This window comes from Hemicordylus capensis, chromosome 6, assembly GCF_027244095.1.
Source record: "Hemicordylus capensis ecotype Gifberg chromosome 6, rHemCap1.1.pri, whole genome shotgun sequence".
In the NCBI taxonomy this organism is placed as follows: domain Eukaryota; kingdom Metazoa; phylum Chordata; class Lepidosauria; order Squamata; family Cordylidae; genus Hemicordylus; species Hemicordylus capensis.
Genome location: NC_069662.1, coordinates 20,703,778 through 20,728,846, shown reverse-complemented (window position 1 = coordinate 20,728,846; position 25,069 = coordinate 20,703,778). Strand labels below are relative to the sequence as shown.

The 25,069-nt window shown below is 47.3% G+C and overlaps 1 protein-coding gene across 4 annotated transcripts in view; it reads right to left on the bottom strand.

The window, feature by feature from the left end:
• The window catches only part of LOC128329641 (troponin T, slow skeletal muscle-like), a 76,781-nt gene that overhangs the window by 17,319 nt on the left and 34,393 nt on the right, over positions 1-25,069 (bottom strand). For 2 of the 4 annotated variants that reach the window (XM_053261189.1, XM_053261188.1), the window contains exons 2-4: positions 9,110-9,131; positions 6,392-6,452; positions 3,555-3,671 (exon numbers count right to left, since the gene is read on the bottom strand). In XM_053261189.1, coding sequence (XP_053117164.1) covers positions 3,555-3,671; positions 6,392-6,452; positions 9,110-9,131 — 200 coding nt within the window. Of the gene's footprint in view, positions 1-3,554; positions 3,672-6,391; positions 6,453-9,109; positions 9,132-13,281; positions 13,487-14,383; positions 14,440-25,069 lie in introns of those variants that run through there. The other 2 variants (XM_053261187.1, XM_053261186.1) reach the window with 2 other exon arrangements.

Sequence of the window (25,069 nt, the reverse complement as noted above, 5' to 3'; positions counted from 1 at the left end):
ATCAAAAAATGGGGGGGGGAGAGAGATTGTCCATCGCTGCCTCCCTGGGATGCCACACACGCTTCTTATCCAGATTGCAAAGTATTGTTAAGCAGCACTGGGAGGGAGTAGTAAGAACAAAACAGATAGCTTTTTGCAAAGGGGTCTCACCTTCAGACTCTACCCCGTTTATTTATCCTATAATAAAGATAACTTAATTGCCAGAGAGCTGGTCCTTCTTTGAGCAAACTTTAAAAGTTTTTAAAAACACACAAGAGAGTGAGAGCAAAATAAATAAAAGCAGTGTACCTTTAAGAGGAAAAAAAAAGCAGGAAGTAGCTCGAAAGCGGCTCGATGATCGAAGGGAGCTTGGAAGGTGATTGTTATGGTATTGTGTTTTGGGGCAAGGTCATGTATATGCTCATTTGGTATCTAGTGCTGTTGGGAGGGAATTAGTGATTGTTGTTTTTCAAGGAACTACCAAATTTAAGGGGAGCTCCTTTACTCTCCTCTAGATAGAACTACTGGTGCGTTGGCAACTTCGTTAGCTTTACATTGCCATGCCTGTGGAAATTGTCCAAAGATAAACAGGCTGCAATCCTAAACACACTTCCTAGAGAGTAAGGCTCAGTGGGACTTACTTCTGAGTAAACATGCTTAGGATTGCACTGTGAATGATTTGTGCATTTCCTCCTTTTGTGGGTAGTGGTGCAAGTGCATAACTATTGTGTTGTGATGTTTTTGGTTCCTTCCTGTAGGATGCTTTACCATGTGTGTGTAAAGAGCAAAAAAGTACAAAAGTGGATGTGTGTCAGTGCCAGCAGGTACAAAATGAAGCATTTGCTAAATTCATTTAATGGGATGGTGAGGATGTGTGTTAGCAATTGCTAACTTAAATGTCACACTCCTTGGTAATGCCACAACTTCACAATGAATGTTCACTTGCAATCCTTTTCCTGCTTCTAATCATTCTTCCTATATTAAGCATGTTAGTGTAATTTAGATTAAAAGAGGCTGTGCCACCTGCCAAAAGATTGTCTTTTGGATACATCTGTTGCACGGAAGGTGCTAATGCACCTCATCATAATCACATTCATTTGCAGTGCACCAAGTATTTTTAATTAATATAAATCCGCCTTCCTGTCAGCCTTGCACAAGAGGTTAAACATATATTCTTAATATTATTTGTCAAATGGCCCTTTTAATGTGATGGCTGCTGGGGTCCAATATGATCTGCACACATTGGAATCAAACATCCACTGTTGTGTGCCAAAATTGCTAATAGGTTCAGATTTCTCAAAGTACAGAATTTCTGAGAACCTTTTAATTTATACATTCAGAGTTTTTTCCCCCACCCCCTTTCTCTATGTGAAAATAACTCCAAAGGAGAACCCACAGTCAAGAGCCAATTACTCTTAGCGTACTTCCTAGAGCAGTGTGAATGATAGAGCTTCTGCAACTCTGTGTGAGTGAGTGTGTGTGCGTGTGTGTAATAGGTCAACAAGGAGTGACTTTAATTTCTTCTGGGCTTCTCTGGTGTCTGTTGTTGTTAAACAAGTGGAAACTGGTATGAATAATATAGTTGATGGGAACAAAAATCAGACAATGAAACAAAACATAGAGAGACTGTCTTTTAAAGAGCTGCCAGGTATATGGGAGTTAAGACTTTTGATCTCTGTTCACTGTGCGGACCATTGTTCCAATTCATGAGCTGAAATGGGCAAGGAAGTCCACATCTCTTAGGGTGAGACAAGATGTCAGTGCTTTAAAAAGGCGGGGGGGGGGCGCAATTTCAGTGTATGCCCTGGGTGCCGTTTTCCCTAGTTACGCCTCTGTTGATAATGGATATCTTTGTAAATATTACAATACAACAATGAGGCTATTCTCATGACCAGCGAAAATAGGGCTAGGAGAGCCTAGCCTCCCAGCTCGGGCGTCTCTTCAGCATGTCCTGCACGCCTGCACAGGGCATGCTGGAACTTCCAGGGGCCGCACGGCCTCCAAACTCCCAAGACCCCACCGGCTCCGTGACAGAGCCGGCAGTTGTGGGGGCGGCCACTGCGGCCGCCCAGGGAGGGCTTACTGATCGTCTGCGGGGAGAGCGGGCTTAGCTCTCTCTCTAAGTGAGCTTAGCTCAGTTGATCCTGAGAAGAGCCTCAATATGTGAGCCGTGGTTGCAATACTGTACTTCCTGGTTGACACTGGCACTGACGTTGGGCATATGGAATCTTCTCGACTCTCCCTTCAGGTATGGCAGTGTATAATACATTGATGCGGGCTAGCAAGACTGCTTTACGTAATAATCCATAATATAATGCATGGGGCCATAGCTCAGTGCCGGAGCATCTGGTTTGCATGCAGGATGTCCCAGATTCAGTCCCTTTATCTATCTTGGTTACTATTATTTGATTTGATTTGATTTATTTGATTTCTTGGTTACACACTGATTTGATTTATTTGATTTCTTGGTTACACACACTATCTTGGTTACACACTGGTTAGCTAAAATGGTTTGATCTGGATTGCCCTGGAATTCCACAATCGGCTCCGCAGGGGGCACTAATCCTGATTAACTTTTTAACCAGGATCCTTGCGATTGTGGGAACCCAGCCAAAATAACTTTTCAAATATCTTTCTGTTGACGTTCATAGATTTGGTTTCCCTTGTGTTAATGCAAAGTCCTATCATGTCCTATTCACTGTTGAAGTAGATAAGATAGAACCGTTTTGTAACAATGAAAAGCTGGTTTGGACTTGTTTTTTGGGCGGGGAGCTATTTGCCTACTAAGGGGTGGGTGGGGGTTGTAGTGCAGTCGCAGAGTCTCCATATTTTGCATGGAGACAGTTCCAAATTCAATATCTGACATTTCCAAATAGGGCTACGAAAGACAACATTCTGGAGAATTCTGGCAAGGGATGACAACAACAAATGTCCCTAAGTCCCTAAGGGGGGGGGGCATCAGTTGCATGACAGCTCGTTCTTCACTCTCTCCTTTCCACCTCCCCAATTCACCGAAACACTCTTGGCTCCTGATCTGAGCACTCGCTTCAGCTTCAAGTAAGACAAATCCTCTCCAAGGAGGGGAGGAGTGTCAGGCAATGTCCCTTCTTCCTCCTAAGTGGCTAGCTAGTGCTCAACGTCGGCTCACCCCTCCCTCAGCCTGACTGACAGGCTCAAGAGGGAGGGAAATGTCGCTGCAGATCAACCAACCAGTCACCAAGTAAGGGGAAGGGAGAGATGCTGCTTGACAGCCCCCCTCCCCGCCGAAAGCTGAGTCAGAACTGAACAGAGCTTCAATTAAAGGAGCGTAGGGATGCTTTTTGAATCCCGCCCTCATTCAAAAGGAGGGAAGGAGCAGAGTGCAGGGGCCCGGCTGGGGGAGGGGGGGCAGGGGCCCATCATGTGAGTGGGTCCTTTTTATCCCAGGACCCATTCCAACTTTGCTATGCCAGGTAGGCTATACTGAGCTGGATAGACCAATAGTCTGAGTCAATATAAGGCAGCTTCATGTCTTCCTATGACTAGACTCCACAGTGCTCCCAGCTACCCATAATCCCTTGCTGCCCAGAACTCACAATCCTTGACATGAGACCAACGAGCTCCTCCTCTTCTTTCTTCCTCTGCTCAAAGTGTATGTCAATAAGGGTTTGCAATTCCAGGAGGTCTTTCTCCATACGCTTGCGGTGGATGTCCTTTTTAACAGGCATGTGGAGAGATGGAGAGAGGGAGAGAGGTTAGCTTGAAATTGCCAATATTATCTACAGTAGGTTGTCCTGTGTGTGTGTCTCCTAGAGTCAGGGGTGGCCCTTTCATGAGGCGAGGTGAGGTGTTGCCTGAGGTGGCGGTTTACTGGGGCACCAGCAGGGCAGCAAGATGTCCCTTACCACCATCAGAGCAGCTCTTTAGGACTGGGCTGACCCTTGCAAACTTTGCAAGGCGTGAAAAGAGAAGGCTGCCTCTCTGTCCGCACCCTCCTCACAAGGTTTGCAAAAAGTAGAAGAGGCTGCTGGCCACTTCCCCTGCTCCGAGCTCCCTGCACCACTTTCAAAGCTTGCAAGGGTCGGTTTGGAAAGAGGGCTGTCCCCAACCAAGTGTGTGGGGCAATGCAGTATTTGGCATCCTGCCTCAGATGCTGCAATACCCACCCCTGGGACTTCTACACACAGGGCTTTTAGTTCACATCTCTTCCGAAATGGAGAGTGTGAGTCCACATATCAGCTGGATTTACCCTGAAGTTGCAGTGGGCTATCAGGGACCAGTTCACACACGATTCTGCTTTTCCCTGAATTACTGCTGTGCATTCTAGCTTAGCCCAAATTATGTCCAAGGTAAAAAAAAGTCCTCTATTGGCAGTGGCTTTTTTTTTTTTTTAAAGAGCATTCTGGTATGCCCCGATGCTTCTCCCGCGATGTGTGGTGGGGCCATTGCCAATAATTCAGCTTTTTCCAAAACCCGCACTTCAAGTGGCACCAATCAGCTTCAGAAAGAGTCTGCTTTTCTGGGAGGGGCTTTCACTGAGCATCAAAAGAGGAGGTGTTAAGCCTTGCCTGCCTGCCTGCCCCCAAACCCTGCCTCCCTCCATTTTCAGTCCATAAACAAACTTCAGCACCACAAATCTCACAAGTGTTCAAATTCAGGTTACAAAACTGTCCTTGATTACTGTTTGGTTATCAGTAAACCTTTATTTTGTTGGAGGGGGGATGTGTCACTCATCTCAGTGGAGAAATCCATGGGCATGGATGCAAAAGAAAGCCAACCCTGCTCTGTATACCTGTTTCTTGACGTAAGAAATGTTTGTTACCTTTTGGAAACATTCACTCCCCTTTACCAGACTTTACATATGCTGACATGGTTGGAGGATGCCTGGCAGCTTAACAATGGAGACTACAGGTTCGATGTCACGTGAGCCCTTTGTGTCTGAGCTGATTCCATGAGGCTGCATTTTTCTTCATCACACAGAGAAAACGATTTCTACTTTAAACTCCCATGGCCTCTTAAATGGACTGGGGTGGGGGTGGGATACATGAGGTGATGAAGGCAGCCACAAAGGCAAGCTCATTATAAAAATCAGCAAAGATTTGGGTCAGATTCAGCCGGTTCGGGTTAAGCATTATTTTGCTTTGACTAGTCAATCTTGTGGAACACTGACTGTCAAACTAAAATAACAATAACAATAATAGTAATGAAGGGAGGCATCTTTCACATCCTCCTAGGATGTGACTGGCTGGAGAAAAAGCCTGGAGCAAGCTGTGGGAAAGCACACAGGAAAAAGAATGCGGAGAGCAGCCGACCCTATGTGAATTGCCCATCTAATCCCCCGAATTAAACAGCTGCAAATCTGCTGCGAAGCAGATTCACTCTTTAGATACCCCGCAGCATAAAGCCATATCTGGATAACTCCCTGGCTCTAGTTGCAAAGTGCAGACTTGAAGGTGGCTCGATAATCTATTTTGATAGTTTTAAACATTGTTTTAAATTTTAAATTATTGTAATGTTTTAACTTTTTTAATTTTTTGTTTGTATTTTTTAATTGTAATCTACCCAGAGACACAAGTTTTGGGAGGTATACAAATATATCAAATAAATAAAATAATCTTTAAGGGTGTTGCACAGCAGCGAAAATCCCACTTAGTAGAATGGCACACTGATGGGAAAAATCAGCTCCCTTTCTAAACAACTTTTAAATCATACAGGCGCCCTGCCAAGATTGCCTATGACATTCTGTCTCCTCATTGCATGTCTCCATCTCATACTTGCACACTGTCCTGGTTAAGTGGTAGGGAATGGAGGGAGGGAGGGCAAACAAGGCATAGGTTCCTTCCAGAAAGCAATAAGCTGTGTGAGATAAGAAGCTTTTGCACACATTGCAAGCATATGTTTACTCAAACTCCGTACACTTCCACAGGCTTCCAGCTTCCTTCCCAGTGTGAATTCTTGCTCTGCTCAGACACAAAGCAAGATCCTCACACGATTTTTGCAGCGCCATCTGCTGGCCAACTCTCGGTGTCTGAGAAGAACCCGTCCTTTCCCCTATTTGTTAGAAAATAAGTAATCAGCTCTTCTTGGAAAGCAAGAGCTGGCCAGCAGGTGGGGCTGCAAAAAGCGTGAATTCATTCTGAGAAGGAGGATTGATGCCTCTGAGAGTGTTTGGAGGGTGAATTGACTCACACTTGGAATTTGTGTGAAAGCTTCTCATGTTGAAGTTTATTGCCTTCTGGAAGAACCTGTTATGCAGCCAACATGTGTAACAGCTGGGAATAACTGGGAACATTTGGCAATACATTTGGAAATGTTTTAAAAGATGCAAAAGAAAGATAGAAAGAAAGAAAGAAAGAAAGAAAGAAAGAAAGAAAGAAAGAAAGAAAGAAAGAAGGAACCTTCTCAGGACATTTTTACAAAGCAAAGCACTCACATCGAAATCCACTCTCTCCCCCTCAGGGATCTTTGGAGGAGCCAACTGAGGAACCACTGGTCTTTGTGTGGGCAGAGAAGGAAAAAATATATAGTTAATATCTGAAAATGCGACCAACAAAAAATATGACAAACCGATTTGCCCGCATTGAATTGTTCATACTGGTAAATAATTACAGCTAAAATAAATTTCAGAGGATGCATGGGTAGTGTGAAGAGAATCCTTCTCAGCGTTTTGAAGTTTGCATGTCAAAATCACAATTTCCAAATGCAAATTTGGAATACTGTGTTGAGTTGATTCCCCGCTCCCCCCCCCCAATCTATGTTCCTTTAGCAGCTGAATATTAGAGAGTTATTCAACAGTTACAACATTCCTTGATCCTGGATATACCCTGATGGGGGAAGCTGCATTTGTTGATTTCAGTTTATAAAGGAGCATGGATAGGAAAAAAATGCTGGTGACTCTAATTTGGTGTAACTAATCCTTTCTCCCTCCCTGCAATAAGAACTTCAGCATTTGGGTGTACTTAATTGGGAGTATGCGCCATTACATTCAGTGGGGCTTACTTCTGAAGGAGCATTCACATGGGATGTTCTCACGATCAGCATTAGGATAGGAGAGGGAAGGCTTCTATCCTAATTTGGGACCACGCATACTCCTGATTGGCTGCCAGGACCCCCAACAGTGATTGGTCCGCCTCTGAGCAGTGGGCGGGGGAATCTGCGGAGTTTATGGCAGCTCCCACAGAAACCACAGTTCTGCAGCCTGCTGAACTGCAGGAAGCAACTGACTACGCCCGTCCCGAGGGCTCCCATGAGCCTCCAGAGGAGCTCCCACCAGACCCCAGTGCATGACATGTCTGAAGAGGTGCAGCCAGCCTCAGGACTTGCCCCATGGAGCCCTGCCAGGTATGGGGCGCCCAGCTCCTCTCTGAACCCATAGAAACTAAAGCCTCCCGCAGCCGACCCTGGGGGTTCCAATACCCCCAAGAGTCTTCCCTGAGTCCGCTGTCCCGCAGACACCAACAGCAAAAAGAGGCCCTGCAGGAATGATGAAGAAGTGCACGCTTCGTGGCCAGGCAAGAACAGCAGTAGGGCAACTTGTGAGCTAGAGTAGCCCGCAAGCAAAGGATTACTCATGAGCAGGGCTTAGTTTGTTGCAACAGGCAGGAGAGGCCGTGGCTCTTCTCAGCTTTTATAAACTGTTTCCTGAGACTCAGTCAGTACTGGAAACAACAGCTCACCTTGAGCACCCCTCTTGGTCAAGCGGCTGCTTGAGGCCAGCCCTGTCTTGATGATAGCCAGCCTTGCCTCCCCTGGAAACTCTACGGAGTCTACAGCAGAATCTGCTCTCAGTCTGTGCCTTGCCTGAACCTTGCATCCCTGAGCAGCCCAGCACCACTACTACAGCAATCCCATCCTGTTCCTGCTGTGGGCCACTGGGTGAATCACCGCACACCTGCCAACCTGGCACTGGCCATTGTGAGAATTCTACAAGCAAGGTAGGAGGAGGGGGAAATGAATGTCTACAAGCTTGGCATAGAGGTGGGCAGCAGTGGTGAGCTCAGAACATAGGAAGCTGCCTTACAGTGAGTCAGACCATGGGTCCATCTAGCTCAGGATTGTCTACACAGACTGGCAGTGGCTTCTCCAAGGTTGCAGGCAGGAACCTCTCTCAGCCTTATCTTGGAGATGCTGCCAGGGAGGGAACTGGGAACCTTCTGCATGCAAGCAGACAGGTGCTCTTCCCAGAGCAGCCCCATCCCCTGAGGGGAATATCTTATAGTGCTCACACATGTAGTCTCCCATCCAAATGCAACCCAGAATGGACCCTGCTTAGCAAAGGGGACAATTCATGCTCGCTACCACAAGACCAGCTGTCCTCCCATACCCTTGTACTTGTTGGAAGTGAAGGACTTTGCTTTGTCTCATGTCTCAATGACAGAGGGGGACAGACTAGTGAGTCAGAGGGCTAGAGAGGTCAAGACATTGGTCATCCCTTCTCTACTCCTCTGATACTATCCCTTTGGTATGTAGATTGCTACTCTGAGGGATACTTTCCTTCCTGCCTGCCTGGCCATTTCCTTTTCCCTTCTCTTTCTCTCCCTTGCAACATGCAAGCTCCTCCTTGCTCCATGTGTGCAGAGATGCAGAATCCATCTGCATCCAGCTAGCTAGCTAGAGAGCCTATCTCTCCACTTTCCTATCTAGAATTGAGTTCACTAATAAATACTCCTTATATTGATTTGAAACTATGAACTGGCTCCAAGTTATTTTGCTCTCAGCATACACGCATGCCTGGGCAGACTCCGCTGTGTTGTGCCTCTGTGCACTCTGCTATATTAGAAGGGTATCTCTTACCAGAGAGAATTCCCAACAGTACTTGTACCCAGCTCCAAAGTGAGGGTGGAGGGATAGTACTCCCTGGGCCTCCTGCCTCCATACCCAGCTTGCAGATGAGCATTTGCCCATCCTCTTGCCTCAATGGCAGAATTCTCATGATGGCCAGTTGGGAGTGCACAAAGCTCCTGAATTTTATTTTTTATTTTATTTTATTTTTACATTTCTATACCGCCTTTCGTTAAAAGAAAACCCCAAGGCGGTTAGGGTGGGAAATTAGGGTGGGAAACTTCTCCTGCTGTAATGCCAATCATGGGAACAGCCATACAGGCTTGGACTGTTTCCAGCATTCCTGGGCTGAGGTGTTTCTTTCACTTACCTTGGTTTTGGGCATTCTTCTTCTGTGAGAAACAGAACACAAAGAGAAACCATTAATACATGTGAAGAAAGAAGACAGCTGTGGAGAATGAAAAGGAGGCTGGCGCAGCAGGGAAATGCTTGACTAACAAGGAGAAGGTTGCCGGTTCAAATCCCCACTGGTACTATATTGGGCAGCAGTGAAATAGGAAGATGCTGAAAGGCATCATCTCATACTACGTGGGAGGAGGCAATGGTAAACCCCTCCTGTATTCTACCAAAGAAAACCACAGGGCTCTGTGGGCGCCAGGAGTCGAAATTGACTACCTTTACTAGGTAACCCGTCTTGAATGCTCGGGGGGTGGGGGGTGGGGAATCCCCTTTTCCCTTGGAGCCCCTGGTGGCGCAGTGGTAAAACTGCCGCCCTGTAACCAGAAGGTTACAAGTTCAATCCTGACCAGGGGCTCAAGGTAGACTCAGCCTTCCATCCTTCCGAGGTCGGTAAAATGAGTACCCAGAATGTTGGGGGGCAATATGCTAAATCACTGTAAACCGCTTAGAGAGCTTCCAGCTATAGAGCGGTATATAAATGTAAGTGCTATTGCTATTGCTATTTTTGCCATGTGGCAAATTCCCGTTTTTGTGTGCCCGTCAGGACTGCACAACTCTGGTCCTCCAGATGTTTTTGGACTACAACTCCCACCATCCCCAGCCAGTGTCCAAGAGTCAGGGATGATGGGAGTTAAAGTTCAACATCTGCAGGATGGTCAAAGTTGGGAAGCCCTGGTGTAGCTCACATTAACCATTTTGGAGATATGAGTTTAAATAATAAGAGGAGAAAAACTGAGGGAAAAGGAGTCAGTTAGGGAACAATAATGCTGTGCTAGCCTGTGGTGAATTTCTTATTCTTTACTATAAAACCGAGCTGCAAAACTTTGGGCCTCCAGCTGGTGTTGGACTACAACTCCTATCTTCCCCAGCTACAGTGGCCAAGAGTCGGGGATGATGGGAGTTGTGGGCCAGCATCTGTAGGAGGGCTGAAGTTATGCAGTCCAATACTAAAATATAATTCTTTCAAGGTACTACTTAGACCTTTGGGCTTAATCAGTTTACTGAGTTAATTACTTCATACATCAAGTTTCAGGCTTTTGTGTATTTTTTTAAAGTGAAACAAACGAAGAAATAACTTTTGGAACTGCCAGCTGCATGAAGACAGGAATATAGTAAATGGAGTAAACCAGAACAGGAAAACCAGAACAGGAAAAGAAGCCATGCATGAAGGTAAGCAGATTTCAGCTGCAGGATTCATGGGAGGCCCTTGGCAAGGCACACTCAGTGGGGCCCCCTTGACCTGCAAGAAATGGGGTGTCCAAATGGAGAGTCGATATAAATAAATATCGATAAGAAAACAAATGCTGCTTCCAGCCATCTTGTGTGCCCTGTGAGCATGTGGATTTGAAGAATGCAGAACTAAAAGAAAGCAAAATGTGAACTGTGTACGCAATTTTATGACAACTTGGGCAGCAAAAGGGGGGGATGAACGGGCTATGGGGATGAATGGACCTATTCAACTTATTGATTATGTCAGGATGCCATGTTACCTGGTCACTTGGGTGGCCCTGTGGAAGCTGGAGAAGGGCGTGGCATCCCTCCTGTGGGGCTTTTGTTTCCTTTAGGGGGCAGTGGGGATGAGGAGGGCCCAGGCTGGTCAGATCTCAGTGGGGTTGAGAGGGCAAGGCAGGGAGAGATGCAGGAAACAGCTCTAGGGAGACCACTAGGTTGGGTGTGGCAGGAAATAGGAAGCCAGGTCAGGAAGGGGGCGGGGCTGGAAGTCGGCTTTGAGCCCCGTCAGCGCTGCACGGGGGGATTTAAAGACAAGGCAGCTGATGATGAGGGGCTGTTTCTGCATATGGGAACCAGGAATTCTCCCGGAGAGGGAACTGGGTGAATGCAGCCAGCCAGGAGGAGGACTCGGGTGACAAGCTAACCTCCTCCCCTGGCTTTCCCTGAGGCTGACCTTTTTAGGGGTGCTCCTGGAGTTCAAGAAGGGCCAGGAGCCCACCTTGTCCCCTGGGAGCCTGACAGATTAATTTGCTTATGGAAGTTCTACACAGCTTTTCAGCCTACACTTCCAATGACCTTGTGCCCTACCTTGAATTCTGTCCTCGACCTGTTCTACTGGAAGCATCAGCCTATGACACAGAACTCCCAGCCTCCACCCTTTCTGAGTGCACTGACTCAAGGAACACAAAGCATTAATCCGTATACATACAAAGGCCTTTACGAACAGAGTGTCTAATCAACAAAACCCTATTCTCCTTTTATGCCAGCTGGGCTATGCAAGGCACTTGTGCTGGCATATCCCAGAGAAAGGCTGGTATTGGAGAATTATGCCCACAGAACACTCTGCTTGTGCCAGTGCAGCAGCATATTGAGAACCCTCTTTTTGAAAAGTGGGGCAATTTTATTTAAAGAAAAAAAAATAACCCCACTGTAATCCTATGCTGGTGTAAACTCACTGGTGCAGGGGCCAAAAGGTGGCTGGTGATGGGGCTGTTGGAGGACTGAGTCATAAACCCTTTGCTTGGTTTGTGCTACAAAGAGGTGAATATGATAGGCATGTGCCCGAAATGTTTCGGAGGCCATTATGAAGGCCTCCAAAACATTTCGGCGCTGGGGGGGCGGGTTCGGCATATCGGCGCCGGCGGGGGAAGTACTTTAAGGGTGGGGGAGGGTGTACTCACCACTCCCGCTGCATTTCCCCACAACACATTTTTAGCACGCAACAGGTGCATGCACGCTCGCTACTTCCGGCCGATGGGGGGAACAGGGCGGCAGGTAGGAACGCACCAGCGGGGGAAATGCAGCGGGAGCGGTGAATACACCCTCCCCCGCCTGTGCCAAAGATCTTCGTGCACATCCCTAGAATATGACCTCCCACCTTCACGGAGATCTGTAGTATTCCAGTTATTGGGCACCTGCTCACCATGCTCTGGTGGTCTGCATTGGAAAGGGCTCTGTGGTGTGTTGGGGCTCTTCCAGACACTCAAAGACTCCAACCTCAACTCAAACTATGACCCCAAAATAAAATGGGGAATCCACACTAGGGAGAAGAAGTTCGCATTGTATCCCAAGTGCTGGCAACCTGCAACAACCAGTGAAACAACTATCTTTTCTCCCTGTTCTTCTTATTCGAGACTGGAAAGGGAAGGTTGTTTCACGGATTGCTGCAGATGACGCTAAGCTGGCCTTCCTCTTCCTAGCATAGATTTACCATTTTATTTTTTGTAGTAATTTGAATTGATGGTGGAATATGTCGGTGCTTTGGAAGAGCCATGGGTGACTGCAGGGTTACGTTTTGTATCTGTACTAGGCAGGGTGATGTCATGGGGTTGTTGTGCAATCACTGTGCTGATCGGTTCCTTCTGCACGTGGCTAATATGGGGAGGGCAGTCAACGCAAAATTGTCCTAGAGTCTCCCAGAATCCTGAATTCTGCACCCAGGACCCCTTTTAAAGCTTGCACAGAATTATGAAATGTTCACAGCTGTGTCCTATTCACACGTTATGTACAATGCAAGTACAGTCTGCATACAGTGTATGTACCCAGTTATTCAAACATCCAACACATGCTATCAAAAATGCTTTTATATCTTATTAATCATTAATCATTAATTTATTCTATTTATATACCGCCCTCCCAAAAATGGCTCAGGGCGGTTTACACAGAGAAATAACAAATAAATTAGATGGATCCCTGTCCCCAAAGGGCTCACAATCTAAAAATGTGTTCTAGCTTTTTGTCGTGTTCTGTTTTTAATGTGCTTTTAACTGTATGCTTTATTCCAGTGTTTGTTTGTTTGTTTTTTGCTGGTGAGCCATCCAGAGAACAAATGTTATGGGGCGGTCCATAAATAAAGTTTTTAAAATAAAAATAAAATAATAATTATTATTAGTAGTATGCTTCCTTTCTGTAGCCTGCATTTGAAAGGGACTGTACCCAGGTTTACTGTTAAAATAAACACATCTACTTTCATTGACACACACAAAAAGTAGCTGTACGTATTTACAACATGTTCTTGGTTCTTCCTTGTTCTAAGTCAAAGAGGGAAAGGCCTGAAGGCCATGGTATGCTACAGAGGCAGATGAAACCAGCTTGAAGTAATTAGAGCCCCGCCCAGATGGCTAGAAACACCTTGGGGGAGTGGCTGCAGATCGGAGCTCTGGGTTAATCCTTCACTTTGGGCAGGTGAGAAGCCGGCTTGGAGAAATCTTTTTGGCAGAGGGGGTGTGCGTGCGCGTGCGTGCAAAACCAGTGAATGAGCCAAGCCTGGGTGGGAGGCTGGAGGCAGGGAACGATGGAGAGAATGGAGAAGGATCTTCATCCCCAATGCTCAGGAAAAATAAAACATGAATGCTGAATTCATTGCTGCAGAATAAATGAAAGAACGGAAGGGGAGAAGAACAGGAGAATAAGGTAAGGAAGGAACATCCGCCTTGGTACCCCAATTAGGGCGGCAGATAGTAGACACTGAGCTAAAGAAGGAAATTTAATGAGCATTTAGAATCTTCAGGGCAGAATGCTGTTTGACCTACTCATTTCAATTATTATAGTCACATAATAATCATTCTGTATAAGGAGTGTTTTTTTTTTTTTTAAAAAAGATTATTTTAGGTGAAGTACTTGGTAGAAAGTTAATAGAAGCCAGACTGGCTAGTGTTGCCTACTGGCTGGAGGCTAGCAAAAGGGACAGGTGCCTAGAACCTCCAAGCTCCAGGGTGTGGAGAGAGCTGGATGGTACTATTAGGAATATAGGCAGTTAGGCATATACCAGGTCAGACCATCTAGCTCTGTATTGTTTACACCGACTGGCAGCAGGTTTCCAGGGAGTCCTTCCGCAGCTCAGCCTTGAGACAACAGGGACCTTCTGCAATGACACCCTCCCAGACTTTCCGTACCTCAAGATCTTCAACTCCTCGGCAACCTTCTTGCCCAAATGAATTGGGATCCCAGCTGCCCTTTTCCCCTCTGCTGCCCAAGACACCTGCCAAAGTCCCCTCAGTTGCACAAGTCCAGCTGCCATAATTTAAGTTTTTTTCCTTTTTATTACAATTATTAATTTGTTTTACAATTTATTTTACATATTTTTAATTTTATTCCTTTTTATTGATTATTATAACATGATCAAGGGTAGCAATTATATATTTAAGTATAACTGAAAAAGGAAGAGAAGAGGAGAAGAAAGGGGATAAAGAATCCCTTAAATATAACTTCAACGTAATAAGACCCAACATACCTAGGCTAAAAGAAGGGTGGGGGGGGCACCTTCTTCTAAGGATATATATCTTTGGTCTTCAAAGCATAAACAATTCATTAAAATTCGACCAAATAGCTGAAAATTCATCTTCTTTATCTTTCAGTTGGGGGAAAAAACAGTTCAAATGCTGACAAGGAACACATGTCAGTTATTCAAAGTTGTAGATAAGGAGTAAATTTGTCCTTCCAGTACTATATTATAATCTCTTTGGCCCAGATTGGCTTTTTAAAAGCTAAATTTTTGGGTTACGGCCCATTTGACCCATGAGTATACCCCTCAGGTTCTGGCAACCAGTTCTGGGGCCCCCAGCAACCATGAAGAATCCACAATTCTTGATGTAATGCTAGATTCCATATGCTGGGGATGTACCCCAACGAAACATGAATGTCCTTAACAGTCAATGATTGCTGCCATGTCATGTTAACAACCTTATGAATTTAAAGCCAAAATGGCACAATCACCAAGCAGGACCAAACCATACCATACCTGTAAGTGCACCCTCATGCAGATTACACCTCCAACATCTAGAAGTCTGTGACCATCCCTTGTTAAACATTCTTTGAGGTATCCAGTAAACACAGAATAAAGGTTTCTGCTTTATTAGCATCATTTTGAGATCCAAAGAGGCATGTTTCCCAGCTTCCAAAGTAACCCGCCATTTATTTAATAAACTAGGGCATTCAAGATCATTGTTTCAAAGATCTTGGATATAATAAATATCAATCTTATCGATATCTTTAAGCTTACGATAGAACAAGCGCATCCAATAGATGTTCCAGGTCTAATAATAGAAATGGAGTCTCAGAAACTGCAATTACATCAGGACCAAAAACCCATGATAGTAATTGTTTTAGCTGAATAAACTGAAAGATAAATAAAAACCAGCTGTCAATGTATCAAAAGATATTTGCTTCAGAAGAGATCAATTGATATAGTGTAATGACAATTTGGGAGGCCCAGTTAGCCCAATAAAAAGATATAAAAGTAATCTTCAAAGAAGGATTCTCCCACAATGTATGCTATTCATGCTGGAAAGGATGAAAATTATGTTTATAACCCAAAGTTCTCCATATATGCCTTGCAGCTTTAAACAGCGAAATGACCTAGATCCACGAACAGATGATGAACCCAGCACCTGCCAAGGTTACAGTGGTGTCAAATTTGAGTGGTGACTGAGAGCTGGGAATCCTTGTTCCACCCCAAGACTGAAGAAAGAATAAATGCCTAATGATAAGCTTGAAAATGCAGAAAGTCTAACCTGCCGCCTTCAATAGGTAGTTGAAGTTTACGAAGTGAAAATCTGGGTGTGTCATAAGATATCCTTGCCATAAGTCGTCATCGACTAGTTTATAGACTTGCTTAAAATATGGTGAAGGTATAAGAATGGGAAGACCTCTTAAAATATATATATATATGCCTCGGCATAAGATTCATCTCAATCACATTTATTTTGCCCCAAATACTCAATGGAATAATTGAGTATATATCAAGGGTTGAGTTTATACGATGGGCTGTATTATGATCTATGCATAACTTTCCTATTAGATTTGTAAGGAAATAACTTCTGCACAGTAGTGTTGTGAGCCTCTGTATCAGCTGTTCGATGCCTGTGCTCCTGCTCTGTCCTTCCTTGTTCTAATTCAAATCAAGGCAGGGACAGGTCATCAGGTGGGGCACGCTAGAGCCAACTAGGTGAAATCATCTTGAATTGACAAAGGCTCCACCCAGATGTCAAGGAACACCTTGGGAGAGTGCTTGCAGATTACAGATTAATCCTTCATTTTGGGCAGGTGCAAAGCACATCTGGGGGGCACGGATCTTCAGCCCTAATCCTCTGGAAAAATATGACTTCAACCTTGAATTCATTGCTCTGGGATAAATGAAAGAATGGAAGGGGAGAAGAATGGGAGAATAAGGTAAGGATGGAGCATCTGGCTTGGCTTGTAGAGTTGCCAACATTATTCCATTGCCTAAATATGGGACACTAGGTGGGGGGGGGTCTTCTGTGGGAGGGGGTCATCCTAAAAGCCTAAGTAGCAATACATTTGTTAAAAAAACAACAACTACAAAACAAGTCTCATGATTTTACAAAGCTTCTTGTTCGCATAGACCATCCCATGCAGACATAGAGCAAGTGTCAGGTGAAAAATTAAGAGAATCCCCCAGGTTTACACACACACTACATCCCTGCACCTTGCTCTAAAGAGGAAACTTGGCTGGAGACGGAAAAGATGATGTTCCACTGCCTAAGGGAAAGGGACATTATGTGGGGAGGGTGGCTAGGACTCAGGAGAGTTGTTTGGAAGATTGAAACAACCTCCCAACCAAAGAGATGCCTGTGTGGTGATGATCACCAAGCAGGAGTTCACAGGTAAGGTTCTCTCACAGACATACTGTGAGAGAAGCCAGTTCCAATCAGACATGTGGGATTCCTGGGTTCCTTTTTCAGATCATGATGTAGAATTTCTCCCCTCACCTTGCCAGAGCCCCTGGCTCCAGTGCCCTGAGCCATAGATTTACCACTATTTCGCTCTCTCTCTTCCCTCTCTCAAATGCTCTGTGCCTTTAGGTGTTGACTAGCTGGCAGAAATTTCCCCCATTCCGGAGATAAGAGCATGAGAAGATTAGATCCAAAGCCATGTAGTCCAGTACACTGTTTCCAAAGGCATGAAGGCAATATCCATCCTTCGCTGTTGCTCTCAACAACTGGTATTATTTTAAAGATATACTGCCTCTGAATCTGAAGGCTCCATTTAGTTATATTTGCTAATAGCCATTGCTGGACCCGTTCCCTCAGGCAGTCATCTGAACTCAAGGAGATACAGTGACCGGAATTCACTTGCTGAATTCTGTGCTGCTTGTGCAGCTGTCAGGAAATAAAGATAAAGGAACTATGCACTGAAATCATAAAATATTAGAGCTGGAAGGGACCTTACAGGTCTTCTAGTTCAAAGCCCTGCTCACTGCAGGAAACGGCTACCACATCTCTGACAGATGCTGCTAGTTGTTCAGCCTCTATTTTGAAAACCGCCAGCGAAGGAGAGCCCACCACTTTGATCCATTGTCCACCAGTTCTCACGGTTAGGAAATCTTTCCTAATGACTAGTTAAAATTTGCATCTTCATCGTTTCAACCCATTGGTTCTAGTTCTGCCCATAGGAGCAGGAGAGGAGTCTGCTGCTTCTCCTATGTTATAACCCTTCAGATGGCAACCATCTCTCCCCCTAGTCTTCTCATCCCCAGGCTAGGGATGTGCGGACCAATCTGGGGGTTTGGGGGTTGGGTTTGGGGGGTTGGGAACGAACCGAACCTCCCGAAAAGTCTGCGATTTTTTTTTAAAAAAGATTTAAATATAAAAAAATACCTGTAGCCCCTTTGGGGGGCTTCCGGTAGGCCGCGGGTGTGTGTGTGTGTGTGTCTGCGAAGGTTCCCTCTCCCCCCGCCAGCCTCTGAAATTACCGCTGCGACCGGGTAAAGGGACTATTATCAGCTCGTTTGGGCCTCCGTAACTGTGCACAGCAGCCATTTTGGGTGCTGCGGCCACTGCGCATGCACAAATGGCCTCTGCAAGGCCACGGGATATGCCATGCCTCGCAGAGGCCATTTACGCATGCGCGGTGGTGGCCATAATGGTACAAAATAGTCCCTTTGCCTGGCTGTGGCGGTGATTTCAGAGGCCAGCAGGGGTGGGGGAACCTTCGCAGACCTCCCACCCCGTGGCCTACGGGAAGCCCCCCAAAGGGGCTACAGGTATTTTTTCTTTATTTTTAATTTCAAAAAAAATCGCGAACACCCACACCCCAGAACCGGTGTGTGTGTGTGTGTGTGTGTGTGTGTGTGTTCGATGAGGGCCGGACCAAACTCAGCCAGTCTGGTTTGAGTCCAGACCGGACTCGAACCAAACCAGGCCAGCTGGTTCCGTGCTCACCCCACTCCAGGCTAACGATACACAGGTCCTTCAACCATTCCTTATAGGACTTGGCTTCCAGACCCCTCACCATCTCACTCAAACCCACTCAATTTTATCAATATCCTTAGAATTTAGGGCCCAGAACCAGACACATTATGCTATGTGAGGTCTGACCAGCACAGAACAGAGTGGAACAAGCTAGATCTGTACATCCCTTCTCATTTCCCGTACTCTCACCCATATAGATCCCACTCCAGAGAACCCAGGACTCTTAACCCCCCTGTCCTCTTGCCCCCTCGAGCAATTTACCTTCCAGATACCTTCCTTTTAGATGAATGGGGTCTACAGTGCTGAAGTCAGTTCCTGGTTTGTCCCAGCTCCTGACTCTGTGTTGAGACTCTGTATTATTCTAGTATGATGTAGCCACCTAATGGCATAGTGGAGAAGTAACTTGCCTAGGGAGCAAGAGGTTGCTGGTTCAAATCCCCGCTGGTGTTTTCCAGACTATGGGAAACACCTATATTGAGCAGCAGCAATATAGGAAGATGCTGAAAGGCATCATCTCATACTGCGTGGGAGGTGACCATGGTAAACCCCTCCTGTATTCTACCAAAGACAACCACAGGGCTCTGTGGTCACCAGGAGTCGACAGCGACTTGACGGCACAACTTTAGTAAGTGATATCCCAGGCTAGCATACACTTTAGGGTGAAGGAACTGAGCTCTGCCTTCTAATCTAAACTCTGGAGAAATGCCAGGAGTAACAGAATGAAGCATGTTACCACTTATTTATTTTAAAATAATGCAAAAAAATAAAATTAAGAATTTGATTATATTTAAATAATTCTATTTAGTTAATAATAACTCTCACTATTTCTTTTATCAAGTAATAATGAATAATTTTAAGAAATTATGGACACAGTTTGTGATTCTGTTATCAAAGTATTTTGCATGAAGATAGGAACATAGGAAACTGCCATATAGCTTGGGTGGGGCACTGACTGACTGCTGTCTTTGCCCCTGCCCCACCTTTCCTCAGGTGTGTGTAACATCTCCTTGGGCTGCTGCTGGGGCTTGGGCTGCTGCTGCTGCTGCTGCTATATAGGGCAGGCTAGCCCAAGGGCCTGGGGGAAGAGGACAGAAGGAGAACAGCTTGGGTGGGGCACTGACTGACTGCTGTCTTTGCTCCTGCCCCACCTTTCCTCAGGTGTGTGTAACATCTCCTTGGGCTGCTGCTGGGGCTTGGGCTGCTGCTGCTGCTGCTGCTATATAGGGCAGGCTAGCCCAAGAGCCTGGGGGAAGAGGACAGAAGGAGAACAGCTTGGGTGGGGCACTGACTGACTGCTGTCTTTGCCCCTGCCCCACCTTTCCTCAGGTGTGTGTAACATCTCCTTGGGCTGCTGCTGGGGCTTGGGCTGCTGCTGCTGCTGCTATATAGGGCAGGCTAGCCCAAGGGCCTGGGGGAAGAGGACAGAAGGAGAACAGCTTGGGTGGGGCACTGACTGACTGCTGTCTTTGCCCCTGCCCCACCTTTCCTCAGGTGTGTGTAACATCTCCTTGGGCTGCTGCTGGGGCTTGGGCTGCTGCTGCTATATAGGGCAGGCTAGCCCAAGGGCTCTCGTCCTTGTGGCTCTCTGCCGTGGGGCGAGCTGCCCAGGGCCCAGAAGATCTCTCTCCTTCCTCCCTGAAGAGCCATCTTCTCACAATTAAGAAGTCAGCAGGAGACTACGCAAGCCTGGTTTTGTTTTGTTTTGAATTAAGCCAAGAAGCCGTGGTGGGTTAGTCTGGGGAGATGTGTCTGGGGGAGCAAAAAAGTGGGTCTGGAGTGGGGGCAGCAATATCACAGGTAGCGGGCAGAGGGAGGTATGGCGGTGGGAGTTGGGCAGGCCGTTACAGGGGGAAACGGTCCAGGCAATTGAGGCCTGTTCCTTTTTCCGGCCCTTCTCCCAACCCTCTGACCCTAGGGAGCTCTGAGATCACTCCTTCGAGGATTAGGGTGCTGCTGCTGAATGCCAGGTCAGTTAACGCAAAAACATCTCTCATCCACGATCTGATTGTGGATGAGCGTGCTGACCTGGTATGTGTGACGGAGACCTGGTTGGATGCGCTGGGCGGGGTCGGTCTCTCTCAGCTTTGTCCTCCAGGTTTCCAGATCGTGCAGCAGCCCCGCCTCGAGGGTCGGGGAGGAGGTGCTGCAGTCATCTTTCGAGAGACCCTCCCTGTTTCCAGGTGCCCGGTCAGGCAATCTCAGAATTTCGAGTGTTTGTCCTTGAGGGTGGGCCTCCGAGATAGGCTGGGGATTCTGTTGGTGTACCGACCACCCCGCTGCACTTCAGTCTCCCTACCTGAGCTGGCGGGGGTGGTCTCGGAGGTGGCCTTGGGTTCCCCCAGGCTTATTGTTTTGGGGGATTTCAATGTCCACGCTGAGGCCCCCCTAGTGGGTGCGGCTCAGGATTTCATGGCCTCCATGGCAACCATGGGCCTGTCTCAATTGGTATCGGGCCCTACCCACGTGGCGGGACACACTCTGGATCTGGTTTTTGCCGACCGGGAAATAAATGATCTGGAGGTGGAGGAATTTGAGATCACTCCCTTGTCATGGACAGATCATCACCTGGTGGGGTTTAGTTTGACTGCTCCATCTGCCCTCTGCAGGGGTGGTGGGCCGATTAAGATGGTCCACCCCCAGAGGCTTATGGATCTGCTTGGATTTCAGACGGCCCTCGGGGAGTTTCCAGTGCCCAGAGCTGGAGACCCTGTCGACGCCTTGGTTGATCTCTGGAATGGAGAGATGGCTCTCCGGCTTGGTGGAGCCCGTTCTGCTCCTTGGTTTTCCTCGGAGCTTAGGGCGATGAAGCAACTCGGACGATGGCTGGAGCGACGCTGGAGGAAGAGTCGTCACGAATCCGATCTAACGCGGGCTAGAACCCATTTTAGGGACTACGCCGTGGCGGTGGGGGCGGCAAAGAAACGTTTTTTCTCCGCCTCCATTGCGTCTGCTCAGTGCAGGCAAACAGAGCTGTTTTGTGTGGTGAAAACATTGCTCCACACATCCCCCCCGGACAATGGGGGAGGAGCCATCTACAGCTCTTTGTGATCGGTTTGCCTGTCACTTTGCAGATAAAGTCGCTTGCATCCGTGCTGACCTGGACTCCAGAGTTTTGGCAGTTCCGGCAGACGTGCCTTTGGTACCATCTGGTCCCGTTGTGTTGGATTCTTTTCGGTTGGTGCGGCCTGAGGATGTGGACAAGATCCTGGGCAGTGTGCGGGTGACTTCGTGCGCTCTTGACCCTTGCCCTTCATGGCTAATAAAAGCTGCCAGGGAGGGGACAGGCAGATGGCTGGAGGCGATCGTTAATGCTTCATTAAGGGAGGGCAGGATGCCATCGTGCCTTAAGGAGGCGGTGGTAAGACCTCTATTAAAAAAGCCCTCCCTTGATCCCTCCAGCCTGGACAACTATAGACCTGTGTCTAACCTGCCCTTTTGGGGCAAGGTGATAGAGCGTGTGGTGGCGTCCCAGCTGCAGAGGGTCTTGGATGATACGGATTATCTGGACCCTTTTCAATCTGGCTTCCGCCCCGGGTATGGGACTGAGACTGCCTTGGTCGCTCTAGAGGATGACCTACGCCGGGAACTAGACAGGGGGAGTGCGTCCCTGTTGGTTCTGCTGGACCTCTCGGCGGCATTCGATACCATCGACCATGGTATCCTTCTGGGCCGCCTCTCGAGTATGGGAATCGGAGGCACTGCGTTGCAGTGGTTCCGGTCCTTTCTTGAGGGGAGGGTCCAGAAGGTGGTGCTGGGGGACTACTGCTCAGCCCCGTGGCCGTTGGCCTGTGGGGTCCCGCAGGGTTCGGTCTTGTCCCCCATGCTGTTTAACATCTACATGAAGCCGCTGGGAGAGGTCATCCGGGTATTTGGACTGAGTTGTCAGCAATATGCGGATGACACTCAGCTCTATCTCTCCTTGTCATCTGATCCAAGGGAGGCGGTGGATGTCCTGAACCGGGGGCTGGAGGCCGTGATGGGTTGGATGTGGGCTAACAAACTGAAATTGAATCCTGATAAGACAGAGGTACTGTTGGTCAGTAGGAGAGCCAATTGGGATGAGGAGATTTTACCAGTTCTGGATGGGGTTGCACTCCCCTTGAAGGAGCAAGTACGCAGCTTGGGGGTACTACTGGACCCGGCTCTGCTTTTGGAAGCTCAGGTGGAGGCGGTGGCCAGGGGTGCCTTTGCACGGCTTCGGCTGGTGCGCCAGCTGCGTCCCTTTCTCGAGAAGGCAGATCTGGCCACGGTTACCCACGCCTTAGTCACGTCACGGCTGGATTACTGTAACGCGCTCTACGTGGGGCTGCCCTTGAAGAATATCCATAAAATGCAGCTAGTGCAAAACGCAGCAGCGAGGGTTTTATCCAGAGCTGCCCGTTGGGAACATATCACCCCCATTTTGAAAGAGCTGCACTGGCTACCGGTTCGTTTCCGGGTCCAATTCAAGGTGCTGGTTTTGACCTTTAAAGCCCTAAACGGTTTGGGCCCAGGGTATTTGAGGGACCGCCTGCTCCCAAGGGTTGCTGCCCGCTTGACGAGGACATCTGAGGGGGCTCTGCTCTGGGTGCCGACAATGAGAGAGGCCCGGCTGTCGTGCACTCGGGACAGGGCCTTCTCTGTTGCTGCCCCCAGACTCTGGAATGCTCTCCCAGTGGCCATTCGTTCCTCGGACTCCATCACGGCTTTTAGAAAGCTTGTAAAGACTTAGCTTTTTACCCAGGCTTTTACATAATCGTTTTTACTGCTGCTTCTGGGTGTTTTTATTTGTTGTATTGTTTTATGCCTGTTTTTATATGTTTTTATACTCTTAGCATGTTATTTTTATTGTGTTTTTACTGTATGTTTTTAACTTTTGTAAACCGCCTTGGGGCTATATTTTAACGAAAAGCGGTATAAAAATGCAAAAATAAATAAATACATAAATATATTGAGTCAGACCATTGGTCTATCTAGCTCAGTATTGCCTTCACAGACTGGCAGCAGCTTCACCAAGGTTGCAGGCAGGAATCTCTCTCAGCCCTATCTTGGAGAAGCCAGGGAGGGAACTTGAAACCTTCTGCTCTTCCCAGAGCAGCTTCATCCCCTGAGGGGAATATCTTGCAGTGCTCACACATCAAGTCTCCCATTCAGATGCAACCAGGGCAGACCCTGCTTAGCTATGGGGACAAGTCATGCTTGCTACCACAAGACCAGCTCTCCTCTCCTACCCGCTCTCCTCTCCTCTCTTCTCCTTATACTGAGTCAGCCCATTGGTCCATCTAGCTCAGTATTGTCTACAGAGACAATGTGTTTGAACATCTGTCAATTTAGGGTAGAACATAATTCAGTCCTCTATAGCAGGGTAGGCAACATGTGACTTTCCAGATGTTACTGAACTACAACTCCCATCATCCCCCACTGTAATAAATCGTGGCTGCGGGTCCAGGAAGTTGTAGTTCAGCAACATCTGGAGAGCCACATATTGGAGGAGAGCTGGTCTTGTGGTATCAAGCATGAATTGTTCCCTTTGCTAAGCAGGTCCTATCCTCGTCTGCATTTGAATGGGAGACGACATGCATGAGCACTGTAAGATTTTCCCTTTAGGGGGTGGGGCTGCTCTGGGAAGGGCACCTGCATCCATGCATGCAGGAGGTTCCAAGTTCCCTCCCTGGCATCTCCAAGATAGGACTGAGAGAGTCTCCTGCCTAAAACTCTTGCATGGGGAGCTGTTGCCAGTCAGTGTAGACAATATTGAGCTAGATGGACCAAGGGTCTGACTCGGTATAAGACAGCTTCCTATGTACTCCTGCTCTATAGGCACACAGTCACAATATGACCGGTCTCAGTTTAAAAGAGTGTTATTCATTTATTTATTACATTTATATCCCGCTCTTTCTCTGAGGAGCTCAGAGTGGTGCACATATTTTTATCCTCGCAACAACCCTGTGAGGTAGGTTAGGCTGAGAGATATATGACCGGCCCAGAGTCACCCAGTGAGTTTCATGGTTGAATGGAGATTTGAATTTGGGCCTTCCAGGTCCGAGCCCAACACTCTAACCACTACACTATGTTGGGACCCTTCCTCTGTTGATTGAACTTTGCTACATTGTAGGCTTGTTCTCACAACTGAAATCTAGGTTAAAGCACTCAGCCAAGGTAGGAGAGCAAGGCATGCTCCCGATCAGTGATCGTACGAACTCCAAGATCAAGGTAGGAGGAGGGGAGAGTGGTAGTGTGGGAGCAGGGTAGGATGAGCCCCACCAACCCAGATTCTCTCCCCAGCATTTTAGTGAGGGTGGATGAAAAGCCATCCTACCCAGCCTCCCACTTCCACATGGCCCCTCTCCTTCCCTCCTACGGTGACATTGGAGTTCACACGACTGCTGATAGGGAGTCCTTCTACCCTGGCCAGGTGCTTCTCCTACGTGGATTTCAATCATGAGAACAAGCCTTGTGTCCTGCATGGTTTCCTGATTCCATCCTATGAATTCCACTCCTTCATTTTTAGAAGCCTGTGGAACTATTTCCAGTGTTGCAAGATGCCTATTGCTTTGGAAAGGGGGGGGGGGATAAGTTAATCATTGTCAACTTTGGAGAGCAAATATGCTGAGTACTGTGTGTTAAAATGACTGCTGAGCTCAAATGCCAACCAGTCTAGCTTTACCATCCTGTTTATCAGATAAGTTCAGGGGGGGGGGATTTTGATCATTTGGGGAGTGGGGGAA